The 19276-nt window shown below is 39.7% G+C and overlaps 2 protein-coding genes across 3 annotated transcripts in view; one reads left to right on the plus strand and one right to left on the minus strand.

Moving 5' to 3' along the window:
* slc25a17l (solute carrier family 25 member 17-like) lies at positions 1–11531 on the plus strand. Its single transcript, XM_060840619.1, has 9 exons — positions 1–151; positions 1977–2037; positions 4129–4195; positions 4932–5086; positions 8380–8496; positions 9958–10103; positions 10303–10398; positions 10486–10568; positions 10722–11531. Exons 1-9 carry the CDS (start codon positions 83–85, stop codon positions 10867–10869), a joined length of 942 nt encoding a protein of 313 aa, XP_060696602.1. The 5' UTR covers positions 1–82; the 3' UTR covers positions 10870–11531.
* dxo (decapping exoribonuclease) overlaps positions 10637–19276 on the minus strand; it is a 24420-nt gene continuing 15780 nt past the window's right edge. The window contains exons 5-7 of one of the 2 annotated variants that reach the window (XM_060840618.1): positions 15179–15314; positions 13934–14028; positions 10637–11806 (exon numbers count right to left, since the gene is read on the minus strand). In XM_060840618.1, coding sequence (XP_060696601.1) covers positions 11671–11806; positions 13934–14028; positions 15179–15314 — 367 coding nt within the window. In that variant the 3' untranslated portion in view covers positions 10637–11670. The remainder of the gene's footprint in view (positions 11807–13933; positions 14029–15178; positions 15315–19276) is intronic. The other variant, XM_060840617.1, reaches the window with a different exon arrangement.

Raw genomic sequence — 19276 nt, forward strand, 5'->3', positions numbered from 1 at the left:
TGGGTGGAGCCGGTGTTGGAGGAAGTCTCTCTCTTTCCTCATAGATTGGTGAACAATCTTGCCTTCATTTCCCAGACAAACAATGAAGGGCTCTTCCAGCTCTCCTCTTGTTTCCTACGAGACACTCGTGCATGCCGTGGCTGGGGTGGTGGTAAGTTGTGAGATGATCCAGAGTTTAAACAAGTCTTTACTGTGGATACACTGAATCAGGCGCGTCAATTAGAACCACACATCTCGCCGAGAGTGAGTTGGGTGAAAACTGGAAGCTGAGTTCTTTCTTCGGGTCACCCGGCCGGTTTAAGATTTAGCCCAGTGTTCCTTGCAATGTTCTGTTGAATGCTCTTGAGTTTGACTTGTGAGCAGCGAGAGTGAGCAATGTCACCAACCTGGTTGGATTTGTCAATGTGTAAACCCAGTCATTGTGTCGCTCTGTGATGAGCTGAACGACCCCGCCCTCTGGTTTTAGGTTAAATCTGCCCTCAGAATTAAAAAAAACACTTGAAAGAGAACGTTTGATAAAGCTCTTTCAAGGTGTGTAAGAGAGAGGCTTCCGGATCAACTGAGGAAGGGTCACAGCCGGACGTCGCTTTCTCCGCCTCCGGATGCTGCCTGACTTGCTGTGTTCTCTCAATCTCCTGCTTGGAGCATGCTCTCCGGCTGATTCATTCTGGCTTCAGTGGCACAGGGTTTAATGCATCTCAAATCTCAAATGGAAATAACCCCACGGTTGAGTGTCTGTCTCACTTGTTCCCCTTCCCGTTAATCTAACTCACATTTTCCTCAACATTTTCCTGTTGTAGAACTTCAGAGCCCTTCTATCGCTCTGAAGAGGCTGTGGAAACATTGGCGTCTCTGTTAGCTCCCCTGCGATTGAATGTTTTCATGTGATTTTCCTTCTTATAGAATGACAATAAAATGCTTTTGCAACTAGCTTTTCGATGAAGGTACCAATCTTTATGGTTTGAGCCTGTCATCAGTTCGAAATGCAATAATTATGTCAATCACTGCCATAATATCATCCCTGTCTACTGCAACTATATATGTTAGGGCTTGGTCTCAAATGTTTTCTTCATTTTTTTTCTGTTATACTTTTGTTTTAAGTAAGGAGTGAATTTCATTAAGGGCCCATTAGTACAACGGAGTAACTGCTTTCACTCTGCGGCAACACTCACCCCTGTAGCAAGTGATCACATAATCTAGACTGTTGTCCAACAGAGTATTCGGGTTGCTGATGTTGGAGATTCTTTATTTCAGCTGGCACATCAAAGTGTGAGTCCCTGGGATCTTGCAGGTTGAGACAGTAGCTTCACCAGCAAGTAGGGAAGGGAGTGTCCTGAAGAACATTTATCATCACCAATAACTGATTCCCACTGATGTGCACAATTTGGCTGCCATACATAACAATGATTATACATAAGACATACTTCATCGATTGGAAGGAACTTTGTAATTGGAAGATGTTGTATCAATGAGATGACCCTTATGAGGCTTCTCCTCATCCTGTTACAAACAAGTCATCAAATGACAAGTGGATGTTGTATTAATTATGTTTTGGTCTTAATTGAAATACTTCTTGTAATACACATTACAATCTTGGTTTATTCTAACACTATAATGGCAGGAAGCACTAGTGTTGCCTCACATCCTGATTAAAAACCTGCATTTTAGAAAATGCTTTATGACCACTAAAATGAGGCTTACTTTTGTTTGATTACAGTTATTGAAACAAAGTTTAGTCTGTGATCCTGTCAACTAGGAACTCCAGGACATAACTGAGCGGAGTTTTGAAAATCGTCAGGTGGGATATCCTCCTAAAGATTCAATGCTATTGGGTTGGGGTTAGCTGGGCCAGATCAGTGTCTTTGGACTAAGGGGGAAGAATACTTGTCAGCAGTCCCTCTTCTAATTACTGTTACATGCCTCTTTGGAAATTGCAGATTAACACTTCTGCTGCCTTACCTTTTTATTTTCTGCAGGGTAGTGTGACTGCTACAACAACATTTTTCCCTTTGGACACTGCAAGGATTCGACTTCAAGGTAGGAGTTATAAATAAACATATTTACGGTGAGCCTAAAGTTGCTATCGTAAAATACACTATTTACATTATTTATTTATATGCACTATAGAATTAGAAAGCTATGTGCTGCAGTGTTGGTGAAATTTGAGGTTTTTATAATTTTGCTTATCTTAACATTTTTGATTAAAATATTCCAAAAAAATTTATTATTCACAATAATAATTTGTGTTTTATATGGCTTTGACCATGTTGGAATGGTGCACCAAAGCTTTTTACATGTTTTTAGTATTAAATGGATACCAAGGTAGACAGAGTTAAAGAGCGAGGCCAAGCAACCAATTTAAAAGAAAACAGAGGGAAGGTGTCAAGTGAAGAATTTCAGGAACAGCAGCAGGCCATTCGATTACTCCAGCCTGCTTTACTATTAAATTACATCATGGATGATCTATTTCTAACATTCTTGGTTTTGAAAACCTTAATAAGGTTATATATTTTTTTAAAAATAATTAATTAACCCAGGCTTCCTGTTTTGGGGTAGCTGAATTTCAGAATTTAGTTGGTATTCCTGATGGCAGGGCTGCAGTGAAATGAGGACTTTGGTCAATGATTGAAGATTTGCAAATATGGTCATCGTGCTTAGAGGGCTTACCGAGATGACTGTATTATGCAGCATCATATGGGTGTTTGAAAGTGAAATGAGGATCTCAACATGGATAGTGGGTTGAAAGAGTTAATTTCAGAAAAACAGATAAAGCTTTGATTCTTGTCCACATGTACCTGATTAATTATTTACGAAGGAGCTTTCTAGTTTCACTAATAAATTAAGTACATATCTACTTTTTTGCAACATTCCATTTGCTTCCTTGGCCATCTCTCAATCATAAGATTGATTTGGATGAAAGAGGTCCTTCAGTCCTTCTGATCTTATGTTTTTAAAACATTGGCCTTATCATCACCCCATGATACAATCTAGTTTTTGCTTAAACATTAGTCTGGCATCCTGGCCCTTCCTGCCCATCTGGAGGGCAAGACTCAATTCCTTGATTGCCATCAGAAACCAACACCACTACCTTTTATAATAAAATAAACATGGGCTGCCTAATGTAGATAAGCTGTCAAATTGTGAATTAATATTCTGATGCTAAAGAGAAACTTGGACACCAGTGAATATAATGATATAAATGTACTTTTACTGAGTTTGGTGTAATGATTTACAGGCGAGAGTGTGGTACTGGAAAAGCACAGCAGGTCAGGCAGCATCCAAGGAGCAGTAGAATCGACTTTTCAGGCAAGAGCCCTTCAAGGATGTAATGATTTATATCCTTGTGGAGCAGAGTGATTATGGGATGGAGGTGTTCCAATATTAAGCGAGTAAAATGAGCAATAGTTGTCTAATTTGAGTACATTTGTGACCAGTTATTTATATTGTTTTGTAATGTTAAAAGATTAACTTGTACTATCACTCTGGACATTAATGTAATATTAAAAGGGTTAAACTGTATTGTCTTTCTCCAAGAAGTTGAACATTCTGGAAGTGGGTGGGGGTGACATTCATGCAGGAATGTGGATGTCTCACACTTCGTTTGGGCAGCCATTTACCACTACTCTCCTACTATTATCAAATTAAACTCTCATCCAGTCCCTTCCATTCAGAAATGCTTTCATAGCCATCCCCCAAAGCTAGAAAATATCACACCAACATTGTCTTAGGGAATCTGTGAGTCAGGAAATCGTTTGCATAATGATTCCCCAGGATTAGGACATTTACATTATCTTCAAGGATGACCTCATCCTACCATTGTACCTGGGGTAACATGTGGTTATGGAGGGAGTGGCCAGTGTACCTGTGAGCATTACCAACTGACTTGTATAAAGGGGCTGTGTTTCCTTTGTTCCAGGCCTCTTTTGACTTGACTTTGCATGCTTGCAAAGAGGGTCATCTAGCTTGTACAGACTTTAATAATCTTTAGCTGTTTGCAGACGTTGGTGTGTGCGAATTGCATTTTGTGTGTGAAACCTTGGGAAAAGAACCTAAAAGTTCATTAAAATTAATAACAACAACAATAATAATTCAGATTTCAACTGCCATCATTTTTCCTGTTTACTTTAGTTGATGAAAAACGTAAATCCAGCTCCACGCCTGTGATATTGGCGGAAATTGTGAAAGAGGAAGGATTGTGAGTATTACATGATTTTCAGCACAAACATACTCAACCCTACTGGTCCACCTTGGTGTTTATGTCCCCCACCACACGTCTTTAGCTTGGTTTCTTTTTCTTTTCCTTTCTCGCTTTTTGCTTATATAGGTTGGTTTAAAGACAGCTGATTTTTTAAGTGCTGTATTATTCAATATATTTGCTCTGTAAGTGATGCTTACCAGGCAATGTCTTGTACCAGAGTGCAACTGATGATTACTGGAAATTTAGATTTCCAGAAAAAGTGATGTGTTCAAATATTTTGTATTAAGGTAATTCAAACAGATTTAATGACTTTTGTTAGTCATTCAAAGTAAAACAATGGGCCATCAGGCATTGGAGCAGAGCTGACGGGTTTTGCTGTTCAAGATCTGTAACCTTTATAAGACAGTCACATTTTCTGTAAGAAATATGTGCAGAAAATTCCAAATCCCCTTTTTTCCTTCTTCTTGATGCTGGTTCACCTTCATAAATGGGTTCCATTTCAAAACAATAGAACTTTAATAGAATCATTGAACTTAATAATTTTAAATAAAAAGAAATGAAGTAATGCATTTGCAGGTTTATTTGTTCTGCTCACTGTATTATGTTGCAAATTGAAATGTGTAATTTCCCAATTGTTTAGAAGCTATTAATTACTAAATACTTACTGGTGTGAATTGCTCAGAGAAATTCACAATGTCTGCACAGAATGCTGAAACTCTCTTTTCTGTTTCAGATCAGCTCTATACCGTGGATGGTTCCCTGTTATTTCTAGTGTTTGCTGTTCAAACTTTGTTTATTTCTACACATTCAACAGCCTGAAATCGATGCTGGTAAAGGGTAATGCTAGGGCCACGCCAGGCAAAGATCTGCTGATGGGTTGCATTGCAGGTAGAGAGTGCTTAATGGGATTGCAATGCCAAATATGGATATATGCAAAATTTGTTTGAATTGCTAAACTTTTAGATACTCCTGTGCTTGATTCCTGATTAGTTGGGAACTGTGATAGAATATCACTCTTGGAATTTGAGCTTTAGTTCCTTAATTGTAATGACAGACATTGATAAAATAAAGACAACCACAGTATCAACTTGTACTCCTATGGTGCCTTTAACAAAATAAAACATCCCATTGTCCTTCAAAGGTGAGTTGTAAAATAAACTGACGCTGAGCCACAAATGAAATGTTAGGTCAGATGGTCAAAAACTTGTTGGTAAAAGTTAGTTTTAAAGAGTGTTTCAAAAAGAAAAGGGGGGGGGGTAAAAAAATTATAGAACACTCTCCGAATGTAGCTGAAGACATGGCAACACTGGAGCAATGGACATAGGACTGGAGGTAGTGACAGAAATGGGAGAAGAACATGGAGGAATTTGAAAACAAGGATGAGAATTTTCAATTTAGTATGTTGTTTAACCATCGTAGGTCAGTGACGAGTGAAGAAGACTTTGTCCAAAGTTCTGCTGCTCAGTTCTTACTTTTCAGCCTTCAGAATTAGATTAGATTACTTACAGTGTGGAAACAGGCCCTTCGGCCCAACAAGTCCACACCGACCCGCATCCCACCCATACCCCTAGATATACCCCTTACCTAACACTACAGGCAATTTAGCATGGCCAATTCACCTGACCCGCACATCTTTGGACTGTGGGAGGAAACCGGAGCACCCGGAGGAAACCCACGCAGACACGGGGAGAACGTGCAAACTCCACACAGTCAGTCGCCTGAGGCGGGAATTGAACCCAGGTCCCTGGCGCTGTGAGGCAGCAGTGCTAACCACTGTGCCACCGTGCCGCCCTTAATCCCAAATTTACAGAAGATAGAACAATAAAGGTAACTGCTATTTTGCACAACTTCACAACAGACTAAGCTGCTCTTTGTATTCCTGAAAGGACTATCCCAGCATTGGAACAGGTGTCAAAATGGTACAACACATTGTTCAAGTACAGACTTGCTTTCTTTTCAGAACAATGAGTCATTAGGTAGCCTGTGGGACTGAAGAGATTGAAAACAAAGGAATGTATAGACAGTGGGTACACTCAAAACCAGTAAAAGTGAAATTCTTGATCTTTGGAGTTGTGGCCTTGTCATTTATGTAATTGGGTAAGGCAATTATGAAGTAAGGGCTTTGCTGACTTCCTGGTTGGTTTTATCTAGCATTGGAGGCGTTTAGCATTACAGATAAAGACTGTCTCAAATTCATGTTCTCATTCTGTTCTAAGTTAGCTGATCTCAGTTGGGTGCAGGCTTGTTCTTCTTACCTTGGTCCCGCCTTTTGAGGCAATAAAATAATCAGGATGCTTCTCCCTGACTCTCAGGCCTGCTTAATGTGCATGTATGTGGAGAGTGCAGGAGAAAATAGATTAGGTTTAAAGAAAGGCCATAATGACTCAGGACAAATGCTCCTTTAATAATAAATCACCACCTCATGAAGTGGGGAATTCCTGCATGGACCTGAAGTTGGATTGAGGAAACAGAAGCTATTTAACAATTCAGATAGATTGGATGGTAAATGGAAAAGCAAATGGGGGGAGTGAAATTCCAAATGGAAATGAGATGCCAGGCATCCTTCAGCTTTTCAGGCATTACTGGCATTTATTGACCATCCCTAACATCCCTTGTAGACAGTAATGAGCCACTTCTTTGAACTGTCTCTGTCCATTTGGTATAGATACACTCCATACTATTGGGCCGAGAGATCAAGGTGGCTTAATAGACCATTTCAAAGGTCAACAACATTGCTGTATTCTTGGAGTTGCACATAGGTCAGACCAAATAAGAACACTATTTTTATGACTACATATCTGATACTTTCATGGTCACTATTACTGATACCATCTTTTTATTATAAATGTGTTTAATTGAATTTGTCTCCGAAATCATTAGTCTGAATCTCTGGATTACCAGTCACTAGAACATTAGCACTTTTATTATAACTGATATTTTGCGGAGTATTTCTTAAAATAAATACTGAAGGTGATGGGGAGTCCTATTTTATAATAGTCTAAAAAAATAGTGTCTGCAAGGCAATGAACTGACATAAATATAGGGAAGATATGTTTATATAATACCTTTTAATGTAGATAAATGTCAGTGCCAAAAAATCTTGTTCATTAAATTTTGTTTTATATTGGGAGTCAACATAATTTATTGTTGAATTATGGACCTAAATTGCCTCCTTGGGAAGCTGAATTGTATAGCAACATACCAACAAGTGTGCAAAAGCTGCCAGATGGAGTATAATGCAAGAAAATTTGAGGTGATGCACTTTGGTAAGTAGTATCAAAATGCAGGCTATTATTTAAATGGTCAGAGAATCCAAAGATGTGCAGCACTGAGGGACTCTGTATCCTTGTGCATGAAACAAAAACATTAGCATGCCGCCTTGGCAAGTAATTAAGTCAAATAGAATTTTTGCATTTATTACTAGAGGGTCAGAGTTTAAAAATAGGAAAGTCCTGTTTCTACAGGGCATCAGTGAGGCTGCATACAGTTTTGCTTTCCATATTGAAGAAAGGATGTATTGGAGACAGTCTTAGAAGATTCATTAGGCTGACTCCTAGAATTAAGGGGTTGACTTGTCAAAAATGTCTAAACAGGTTAAGCCTTGAAGTAGAATTTAGAAGAATAAGGGCTAATCTTATTGAAACATCCATTATTCTGAGGGGGCTTGACAGGGTAGGTATTGAGAAGATGTTTGCACTAGTAGCTCAAACTAGAACACTCATTTATAAATGAGATGCAAAGGAATTTCTTCTGAGGATAGTGAATGCCCAGAAATCTCTACACGAAAGAGTTGTGCAGGTTACATCAGAAAGTATTTAAAGACAGATGTTTGAAATATCAAGGAGTTGAGGGCTCTGAGGAGCTGGCATGAAATAAGAGTTGAGGCCTGGGGCAGATCAGACATTATTTTACAGAATGGCCCACTCCTGATCCTATTGCTTATCATCTTATGACATAGCAAAGAAAGGAAACAATACAATTGTTTGCTCGTTTAATCTATTTTGAAATTAACTCTCAACATTGTCTAAATTAAAACAGTCATCAAAATTGACTCTTGTTTAATAGAAAAAGTCCATTCCTGTAAATGCAAACTATGTACATTAGCATACAATGACCAACCTGCACTTATTGAAGGACTGTCAAATAAGGACATTTTGAAACCATACATTTTGTTTCATCAGGTGCTACTAATGTTTTCCTAACGACACCAATGTGGGTAGTCAACACACGATTGAAGCTGCAAGGAGCAAAGTTTAGAAAGGAGGATATCTATAAGACTGAGTACAAAGGTATTCTTGGTGAGTCTTCCAACTGTTAAATGAACTGTCTTCAAGAGCTAATTTCTGCATTAGCATTTAGAAATACAAAGAACAATAAGTACTGAGTTACTTAAAAAGAGGATGCGCATGTATGTTAGGTACAAAAAGGAAATGGAACCATTCGCTGTTAAATTGTCAGATTCATGAAAGGAAGCGAGTGTAATGGTCTAGAATTTGATCTGTAAAAATTAAGAAACATTGAAGTTGGGACTCTCATACCCTCCCAAACCATCGTTCAATGCTATATGAAAATTCTTTCACATTGATCACACTCTGGAAACTAGTCAGAATATGCAATTTTGTCTTCAAAGCTTTTCCTCATTTTCAGTAGAACTTTCATTCTGGTTAGACAGAGTAGAATAAATAACAGTAGCTTATAGTCAGTTTTTGCTTTTGGAAAGGAAAAAATTACAACCAATTGTTTTTGGTATAATTTATTGTCGTTAATCCACCTTCCACTACCAAAGTTATGGCTCACAGCCTGCCCAAAATTCCTTGTGATGAGGTGGCAGAGAGTTTTTGTGATTCTGTCCTTTTTCCTTACTACAGACACTGTTGCTAGTTATCCCTGATTGGGACTGAGAACAGTGTAGACAACTCAATGAGAATGTAACACTAAAAACGGCTTAGCTAAAGATAGTACATTTCAAATATTAAAATACCCGGTAAATAACTTTGTTTAAAAAGAGTAATATTTACAGCATTTAACTAAGGGATGGAATAACACAAGGGTTGTTGTTGGGTAGATGGTGGTGGAGGGGACAGCACTCCAAGTGACCCTCACCCATCAATACGGTAAATCTGGGTGCTGTTTTCCTTCTCTTTGGTTTAGTTGAATTCTAAGCTGACAATCCAAATTAGTATTAACCTTGGGTTAAGTCCTCTTGTAATTGTGTGTATTAGGGGAAGTGGGCACACTAGTACAAGTCTTTGAAATAATGAAGGATTTCTTTGAGTTAACAGTGTACAGTATCTATCTTTTGGGGGGGTATAGCAAAACTGGTGACTATCAACAAAAGATAGTTCAGAAATCAAATAGAGAATTCCAGAAAAACTTCTTTACCCAGACAATAGTAAGAATATGGAACACGTTGTGATAAGGAGTGGTTGGGGAAAATTGTACAGGCACTTTAAAGGGGAACATAATAAACAGAGGGAGAAAGGAATAGAAGCCAAAGGTAAGTATTAAATGAGGAAGGATGGAAAGAGCCTTGAGTAACGAAAAAATACCAGCATGGATTGGTTGATCTGTCTATGCCATATGACCTCTGTAGAATTCAATGTTGAAGATATCTTCACTACATGGCATGGTGTAGCTGTGCCTTACTGAGGAAGATTACTGGCTATTTGGGGATGGGGTTGGGAGGAGGTTGTAATAAAAGTGTGGTGGGTATGTTGGAGCAATAGTGTGGTCAAATTTAACTGTATCTTTCTCTTCAGATGCTTTCCAGCAGATCATCACAAATGAAGGTGTGGGAACCCTCTGGAATGGGATCCTACCATCCCTTATCTTGGTCTGTAATCCTGGAATCCAGTTCATGTTTTATGAGGGTTTGAAAAGGAAAGCAGGCAAAGCAGGGAGACGGGTAAGTGCAGGGGGTTTATCACTTTCCAGTTTGTGGTCTTGTTGTTTGAGCAGTTGTGTTTCATTAACAGAATCATAGTTAAGGTTTCCTTCTTTGAACTAATTTTAATCTTTCTTGCATTTAAAGACATGTTCTTTTGAAATTCTGCTGGTTAATAACAACAGAAAACCTTTACCAGATGTGATTAATCTCTCTGCAGATACCATCCTGGGAAATATTTATGATTGGAGCCATAGCAAAAGCGATTGCCACAACAGTGACCTACCCTTTGCAGATTGTGCAGGCTATACTACGGGTATGGACAGCAAATAATGGGGTCATATATTCAGCAGTTATACGAATGTATTTTTTTTTAGCTTTATCTCCCCTCTTTCTTTTGCAGTTTGAACCAAATAAAAGGAAGTCACAAAGTACATTTCAGGAGAGTGCCCATAAGGTTATTAGTCTGATATCTGAAAGACTAAAGTAAGAGTCAGCCTAAGACATTAATCTGATTTACAGCATTTATTTTTACACTGATCTTTCTCAAGTTATTAACCACTTCAAACACAGTCTCTAATTTTCCATAAATTTCATACAATTAACATTTTTAAGATCGATTTTTCTTCTTGTTAACAGAAAAGATGGTTTCCCAGGACTTTACAAAGGTCTTGAAGCCAAACTTCTTCAAACTGTTTGTACTGCTGCTCTAATGTTCCTGGTCTACGAGAGGATTGCAGGGATTACCTTCAAAATCATGGGATTATCTAAAATGGCCAAACACTAAATCAACAATTTAAAATGCTGACCTGTGAGCTGCAGGGAGACCATTGCACAACTGGTAGTAAGGCTGGGTAACATCACCTTGTTTCTTGAAATGATGTGTTAACAATAGAGAAAACTGCACAATTAAATTATAAGCCATTATATTTAGTTTGCAAAGCCATTGCAAGATTGTGAAACACAAATACTGAAAGCTCAAAGTACTTTCAAAGACAGAATGATCTATACTGCAGTCATGAGGCTAATTTACATTTTACCCAGGGCAACAAGGCTGGAAGAATGGAGGAACTCTGTTTGTATACAGGACAAAACTTGGTTGTGGGTGTTGGGTGAAAAAGTGTGCACTTTAAGATGATGTTTCCAGTCAGAATGAATGTAATTTGTGACACTGGCTCTGTATTTCTAAGTTACATTTTTGTTACATGTCTCTGGAGGTAGTGCAACCCAGTGACTGAAATGGAGTTGTAGTGAAGAACTTCCATGGAGTGCTAGTTTCCAGTGTTAAGGTGGATATTGTTAATAAAAGGGGAATGAATAAAGCATGCTGGCTCCCAGCTCGGAGGCGCTTGATTGTTACTGTACGTAGACTACTATTTCCACAAATTAGAGAAGTTATCTATGGAAGTTGTACATTATTGAAATTAAATAAATAAGTGTTTCCATGGCTGGGGAAGATTGTGTGTTTTAAAACTTTTATTACCAAGTTTATGTACATTGTTTCAAGTATCACTTTGTACAGAATTGTAAATTACAGGGTAGCAATTCAGTATCACATTTCCTTTGAATCAGATCATAATACTGTTCTTCACTTAGCGTTATGTTCACCTTTTTGTACAATCATATTTTCTACATACCAGTCTGGTAGGAAAGCATATGTGCGGTCTGTGTGCACTGTATAGGAAATATCTTTACCAGGTTCCCAGGAGAAAAGGGTCACCATCCTAAAACAAAGAAAGTTTAGAGAATGTGGTTTATAGAAGACCAATGCTAACAGTCTCTACAACAGAAGAACAGCAATGGCGTCTCCAAACTTGACAATTACATATTCATATGTAACATCTCTTATGCATCAGGAGCAGGAATATAGCCTGTTCCACCATTCAACAAGATCATGACTAATCTGATTGTAACTTCAAATCAATATTCCCACCTACCCCTGCTAAACAAGAATTTATCTATATTTACTTTAAAAATATTCAAGGATTCACGACCATCACAGGAAAAGCATCTAATCTCGGTTTTAAATCGATGACCCTTGATTTTTAAACAGGGACCCCTACTATTACATCAGTAGACACCACGTTATAGTCAACAGATTTATTTGAGATCACAAGTTTTTGGAGCATTGCTCCTTTGTCAGGTGAAGTGACTTCTGACTACCAAGATAACTACCGTGTTGGACTGGGCTGGACAAAGTCAGAAGTCACATGACATCAAGTTATCATCCAATAGATTTATTTGCAATCACATGCTTTCAGAGGGGTGCTCTGAAAGCTTGTGATTTCAAATTAAATTGTTGGACTATAACCTGGCATTGTGATTTTTGACTTTGTCCACCCCAGTCCAACCATATTATGGTTATCTCAGCAATCAGACACAATTATTTGCACAGCAATTACTGACATTATATTAATTTATTAGACCAATTAGATCCCATGGTTCAGACAAGTCTAGATCCTCAGGACTTCCTTCTTAATGATGTGAAGAAACGATAAAAGTACATTCTATTTATACACTTCGTTAACAGTACATTTTAATAGTAAATTAGTCCGACAGGGATTAAAAACATTAATGATTGAATCAATATTTATCTACTATTACATTTACTTTGCCTGTTCCTTTGCTAGTTAATGTTTTTTCTCTTTATATTGCTTAATGAGATTTATAAAAATACACAGTTTACAGAACTTAGCCATTTTTGCTTTCAACCTTGAAATTGCCTGTTCATGCAAAACACATTTCTGATTGGACTTCAATTTTGTTTCAAATCATTAATTTCAACCAATTGGATGTTTACAAGTTTGATCCAATTAGTTACAGATTAATTTATCAATATATAATGAATTAGTCTGAAATTTGAATGGTTGGACTGAATGATCGCCATATCCATCCCAATCGCTGTGCCCAAGATATAGGTTGTGATAGACCAAGTTTTAACATGCCCACAAATTAGCTTTAAAACTGTGCTTATTATCTGAAAGTAAAAGCTGAAGTTGCACAATCCTATCAAACCATATGGCTGCTCTTTCATTCGAGAAGGATAGCTGCTAATGGTTTAATCTGAGCTGCACCATGTCTCTGGTGAGAGGAAGAGGATGAGAAGGTGAGTCCAGTATTCCTCAGTTGGTTTAGGAATTTGAGCCATGCTGTTGGCATCGCTGTGCATTGCAAACCAGCGGTCGATTAGATTAGACTACTTACAGATTACTTAGTGTGGAAACAGGCCCTTTGGCCCAACAAGTCCACAACGACCCTCAGAAGAGCAACCCACACAGATCACGGTGGCCCAGTGGTTAGCACTGCTGCCTCACAGCGCCAGATACCTGGGTTCAGTTCCCATCTCGGGCAACTGTCTGTGTGGAGTTTGCACATTCTCTCCGTGTCTGCTCCAGTTTCCTCCCACAGTCGAAAGAAGTGCAGGTTAGGTGAATTGGCCACACTAAATTTCCCGTAATGTTAGGGGGGGTGAATGTAGGGGAATGGGTCTGGGTGGGTTGCTCTTCGGAGGGTTGGGGTGGACTAATCTAAAAAAAACCCATTCCCCTACATTTGCCCCTTCATCTAACACTACGGGCAATTTAGCATGGCCAATTCACCTAACCAGCACATTTTTGGACTGTGGGAGGAAACCGGAGCACCTGGAGGAAACCCACGCAGACATGGGGAGAACGTGCAAACTCCACACAGGTAGTTGCCTGAGTCAGGAATTGAACCTGGATCTCTGGCGCTGTGAGGCAGCAGTGCTAACGTCCTGCTAACTGAGCTAACCAATCCCCGTATCTGAAATAACATTCGCAGAAAAAAGAAGTCTCGTAAGAATCCTAAAGCAAAATTGAATTAAATCTTACTGGTGATCATCGTGGGTCACCACTTTCTTCACAAAGGAGAGAAAAGCGTTGCAGAAATTTAGACAGACTGCAGGCTTCCAGCAATTCCGTTCATTCTGTTTTGAGATGGAAACAAAAGTGTCTTTAATCTGAAGTCTGGCATGAAGAGATGGGCACTACCACTGCAATCACATTTTTATAGAAAACCTACTCCGTCTGCTTCAAGAATACAGAAAGTGGCCATTCACCTCACTCCAGTCGATCAGTACAATTGTGACATTTGCTCAAGTTAGACAATGTTCTCAGATAATCAACCATCATGTGTGAGAATCAGTCCTATTCAGAAAGAACAGAGGCTAAGCACAGCATCCCAACTGCTGACTTATCGTTTCAGGGGAATAAAATGTGGGATCTCCTGACCTGTTCACCCAGAGGAGCTTCACATGTGACTCAGTTAGGGATGGGGGCTAGACAGAAAGGTACTTTCTAGAAAAGGACACCAAATCCATTCCATTTATGCACTGCAACTCAATGGATGTCAGGCTGGACTGTAAGGATGTTGCCAGGTTTTAATTTTAAAAATCTATTGTCTATACTAACTAGAGGCCATTTGTGTTACCTAATCATTTTGCAGAGAATTTCTGTAAGGAAACTTATCTAAATTAATTTTTTTATCTGTTCTCAAATGTTAAATAGGGATTCTGATCCGAACTTGCTTATGTCTGGGAAATTCCACCCTGTAGAAAGTTCTACATGGAACGCACTAACCAATGCCTTCAGTATATTTTACAACATCAGTAAGTGGAGGCCTGAGTTATTGATATGAACCGACATTATTAAACATTTGCTGTAAGTGGAAGGTATTACAATGAACTGTTTCCAATTTGAATTGCACCAGAAACTACACAAAGATGTGGAAATCTAGTCTTGAACAATTTGGTAGCGCATTTAAAGATAAAGTTATCATTGAAGATATCTTCTCTCTGTTACTAGAGTGAGCTAGAACGTTGGGCAGTATTTCAGGTAGTGATTTTTGTTATTGTTTTAGTACCACTGCAATTCTTGCTGTTGAATTGTTTAACATACAGGTTAGCAATAATTCTGTGGGTGTTCCTGGTAAGGTCAATGAAGTGGCAAGATTCACAGTTTTTGTTTATTGTCTAATTTTGACTCGCCTCCCCACCCACCGCTTTCAATATTTATGCAGCTGATAGTCCATACTTTGAGAATTATTTCTAAAGTTTAACTAAATTTAAATGTGCAAACCTTAACAAGATGATGAATCTTCATTGTTTCAAAAGACTGAAGAGAAACTACCATTCCATTATCATCTCTAAAGCCTGTGATTATGCGAGGTACTCCAGGCAGAAAAGACTGTGCCCACCATTTGATCAATTTAAATCTGTGTAGACAAGATGCACATTCTCAAATTCCTTTGCTGTATACATTGTTAAGATGCATTTCATTTAACAAATGTTACACTTCCTACAGCTTCATTGTGCATGAAACAACTATGTATTAGTGAGATTGATGAATGTTTTATGATCACTCAAGGCTGTTAACAATAGAGTTTGGAGAGACATACTTATGATTCAAGAATTCAGAGAAAGGGATAGTCAGAGGGTCAAAGCCCTCACTGATCCTTTCAACAGTTCACAGTTAAATTGTACACTGATAATTCAGGTAAGAGTAAATTTGTATTGTATTCTATGATTGAAATGAATGAAATTAGGTTTACTTTAAAACAGGTCTGCTTTATAAAGAATCAGAGATGTACAGCACAGAAATAGACCCTTTGGTCCAACTCGTACATGCCGACCAGCTATCCCAACCTAATCTAGTCCAGCACCCAGCCCATATCCCATCAAACCCTTCCTATTCATATACCCATCCAGATGCCTTTTAAGTGTTGCAATTGTACTAGCCTACACTATTTCCTCTGGCAGCCCATTCCACACACGCACCACCCTCTGCGTGAAAAACTTGCTCCTTAGGTCCCTTTTATATCTTTCCCCTCTCGCTCTAAACTTCTGCCCTCTAGTTCTGGACTCCCCCACCCCAGGGAAAAAGACCTTGTCTATTTATCCTATCCATGCCCCTCATGATTTTATACATCTTTATAAGGTCACCCCTCAGCCTCGGACACTCCAGGGAAAACAGTCCCAGCTTATTCAGCCTCTTTCTATAGCTCAAATCCTCCAACCCTGGCAACATCCTTCTATATCTTTTCTGAACCCCTTCAAGTTTCACAACATCCTTCTGATAGGAAGGACACCAGAACTGCAAGCAATAATCCAAAAGTGGCCGAACCAACGTCCTGTACAGATGCAACATGACTTCCAAACGCCTATATCGAAAAAGAACAAAAAAAAATTACAGCACAGGAACAGGCACTTCAGCCCTCCGAGCCTGCGCCGATCCATATCCTCTATTGCCTATTTTCTAAGGATCTGTATCCCTTTGCTCCCAGTCCATTCATGTAACTGTCTAGATCTATTTTAAATGACGCTATCATTCCCGCCCCACCACCTCCGTTGGCAATGCATTCCAGGCACCCACCATGCTCTGCGTGTAGAACTTTCCACCTATATAGAACATAGAACAATACAGCACAGAACAGGCCCTTCGGCCCACGGTGTTGTGCCGAACATTTATCCTAGATTAAACACCTATCCATGTACCTATCCAATTTCTGCTTAAAGGTCACCAATGATTCTGACACTGCCACTCCCACAGGCAATGTATTCCATGCCCCCACCACTCTGGGTAAAGAACCTACCCCTGACATCCCCCCTATACCTTCCACCCTTCACCTTAAATTTATGTCCCCTTGTAACACTCTGTTGTACCCGGGGAAAAAGTCTGTCTACTCTCTCTATTCCCCGATCAAGTTATAAACCTCTATCAAGTCACCCCTCATCCTTCGCCGTTCCAATGAGAAAAGGCCTAGCACTCTCAACCTATCCTCGTACGACCTATTCTCCATTCCAGTCTCCCCTCTCACTTTGAACTCGTGACCCCTTTGCGTCCTCCACTCTGGGAAAATGTTTCTTGCTATCCATCCAGTCTGCACCTCTCATGATTTTGTAGGCCTCAATCAGGTCCCCCACAACCTCCTTCTTTCCAATGAAAATAATCCTAATCTACTCAACCTCTCCTCATTGCTAGCACCCTCCATACCAGGCAACATCCTGGTGAACCTCGTCTACACCGACTCCAAAGCATCCACATTCTTTTGGTATTGTGGGGACCAGAACTGTATGCAGTATTCCAAATGTGGCCGAACCAAAGTCTTATACAACTATAACATGACCTGCCAACTCTTGTACTCAATACCCCATCTGATGAAGGAAAGCATGACATATGCCACTGTACTGATCTGCGTTGCCATCTTCAGGGAACAATGGACCTGAACACCCAGATCTCTCTGTACATCAATTTTCCCCAGGACTTTTCCATTTACTGTATAGTTTGCTCTGGAATTGCATCACCTCTCATTTGTTCAGATTGAACTCTATCTGCCATTTCTCTGCCCAACTCATCTATATTTTGCTGTATTCTCTGACAGTCTCCTTCACTATCGACTACTCCACCAGTCTTAGTGTCATCTACAAACTTGCTAATGAGGCAGAGCTGAAAATGTGTTGCTGGAAAAGCGCAACAGGTCAGACAGCATCCAAGGAGCAGGAGAATCGAAGGGCTCATGCCGAAACGTTGATTCTCCTGCCCCTTGGATGCTGCCTGACCTGCTGCGCTTTTCCAGCAACACATTTTCAGCTCTGATCTCCAGTATCTGCAGTCCTCACTTTCTCCTTGCTAATGAGGCAACCTACATCTTCCTCCAAATCATTTATGTATATCACAAACAATAGTGGTCTCAGCACAGATCCCTGTGGAACACCACTGGTCACAGGTCTCCATGTTGAGAAGCTCCCTTCCACTACTACTCTCTGTCTCCTGTTGCCCAACCAGTTCTCTATATATCTAGCTAGACCACCCTGGACCCCATGCAACTTGCCCTTCTTCATCAGCCGATCATGGGGAACCTTATCAAATGCCTTACTAAAGTCTATGTATATGACATCTAGAACCCTTCCCTCATCAATCAACTTGTCACCTCTTTCAAAGAATTCCATTAGGTTTGTAAGACATGACCTTCCCTGCACAAAACCATGGTGCATATTACTGATAAATCCATTTTCTTCCAAATGGGTATATATATTATCCCTTAGTATCTTCTCCAGTAGCTTCCCTACCACTGATGTCAGGCTCATAGGTCTGTAATTACCTGGATTATCCCTGCTACCCTTCTTAAACAGGGCAACCTCCCCTGTTTTCAAGGATGTTGCAATGATATCTGTTAAAGCCCCAGCTATTTCCTCTCTCACTTCCTTCAGTAACCTGGGATAGATCCCATCCAGTTCTGGGGACTTGTCCGTCTTAATGCCTTTTCCCGAATACATAACACTTCCTCCCTCTTTTTGCCAACTTGACCTAGACTAATCAAAGATTTATCCCTAACCTCAACATCCGCCATGTCCATCTCCTCGGTGAATACCGATGCAAAGTACTCATTAAGAATGTTACCCATTTGCTCTGACTCCACACGTATCTTTCTTCCTTTATCCTTGACTGGGCCAACCCTTTCCCTAGTTACCCTCTTGTTCCTTATATATGAATAAAAGGCTTTGGGGTTTTCCTTAACTATGATCACTAAGGATATCTCGTGACCCTTTGAGTCCTCTTAATTCCTTGCTTCAGTTGGTCCTACATTCCCGATATTCTTCCAAAGCTTTGTCTGTCTTGTCGCCTAGACCTTATGTACGCATCCTTTTTCCCCTTAGCTAGTCTCACAATTTCACCTGTCATCCATGGTTCTCTAAGCTTGCCATTTCTATCCCTCATTTTCACAGGAACATAACTCTCCTGAACTCTAATCAACATCTCTTTAAAAACCTCCCACATATCGAATATGGATTTCCCTTCAAGCAGCTGCTCCCAATCCAGATTCCCCAGCTCCTGCTGAATTTTGGTAGTTAGCCTTCCCCCAATTTAGCATTCTTTCTTTCGGACCACACATCTTTTTGTCCATGAGTATTCTTAAAACTTATGGAATTGTGATCACTATTCCCAAAGTAATCCCCCATTGAAACTTCAACCACGTGGCCGCGCTCATTTCCTAACACCAGGTCTAGTATGGCTCCTTCCCAAGTTGGACTACTTACATATTGCTCTGGAAAACCCTCCTGGATGCTCCTTATAAATTCTGCTCCATCCAGAGCCCTAACACGAAGTGAATCCCAGTCAATGTTGGGAAAATTAAAACCTCCTATCACCACTGCCCTGTTGCTCCAACATCTTTAT

The sequence above is a fragment of the Hemiscyllium ocellatum genome, chromosome 20 (genome assembly GCF_020745735.1).
Source record: "Hemiscyllium ocellatum isolate sHemOce1 chromosome 20, sHemOce1.pat.X.cur, whole genome shotgun sequence".
NCBI lineage: Eukaryota > Metazoa > Chordata > Chondrichthyes > Orectolobiformes > Hemiscylliidae > Hemiscyllium > Hemiscyllium ocellatum.

Coding starts and splice junctions, on each gene's coding strand:
- slc25a17l (XM_060840619.1), top strand. CDS start 83: ATGAAGGGCTCTTCCAGCTCTCCTCTTGTTTCCTACGAGACACTCGTG. Junction 4,196..4,931: donor ATTGTGAAAGAGGAAGGATT/GTGAGTATTACA, acceptor TTTCTGTTTCAG/ATCAGCTCTATACCGTGGAT. Junction 10,399..10,485: donor TTGTGCAGGCTATACTACGG/GTATGGACAGCA, acceptor TTTCTTTTGCAG/TTTGAACCAAATAAAAGGAA.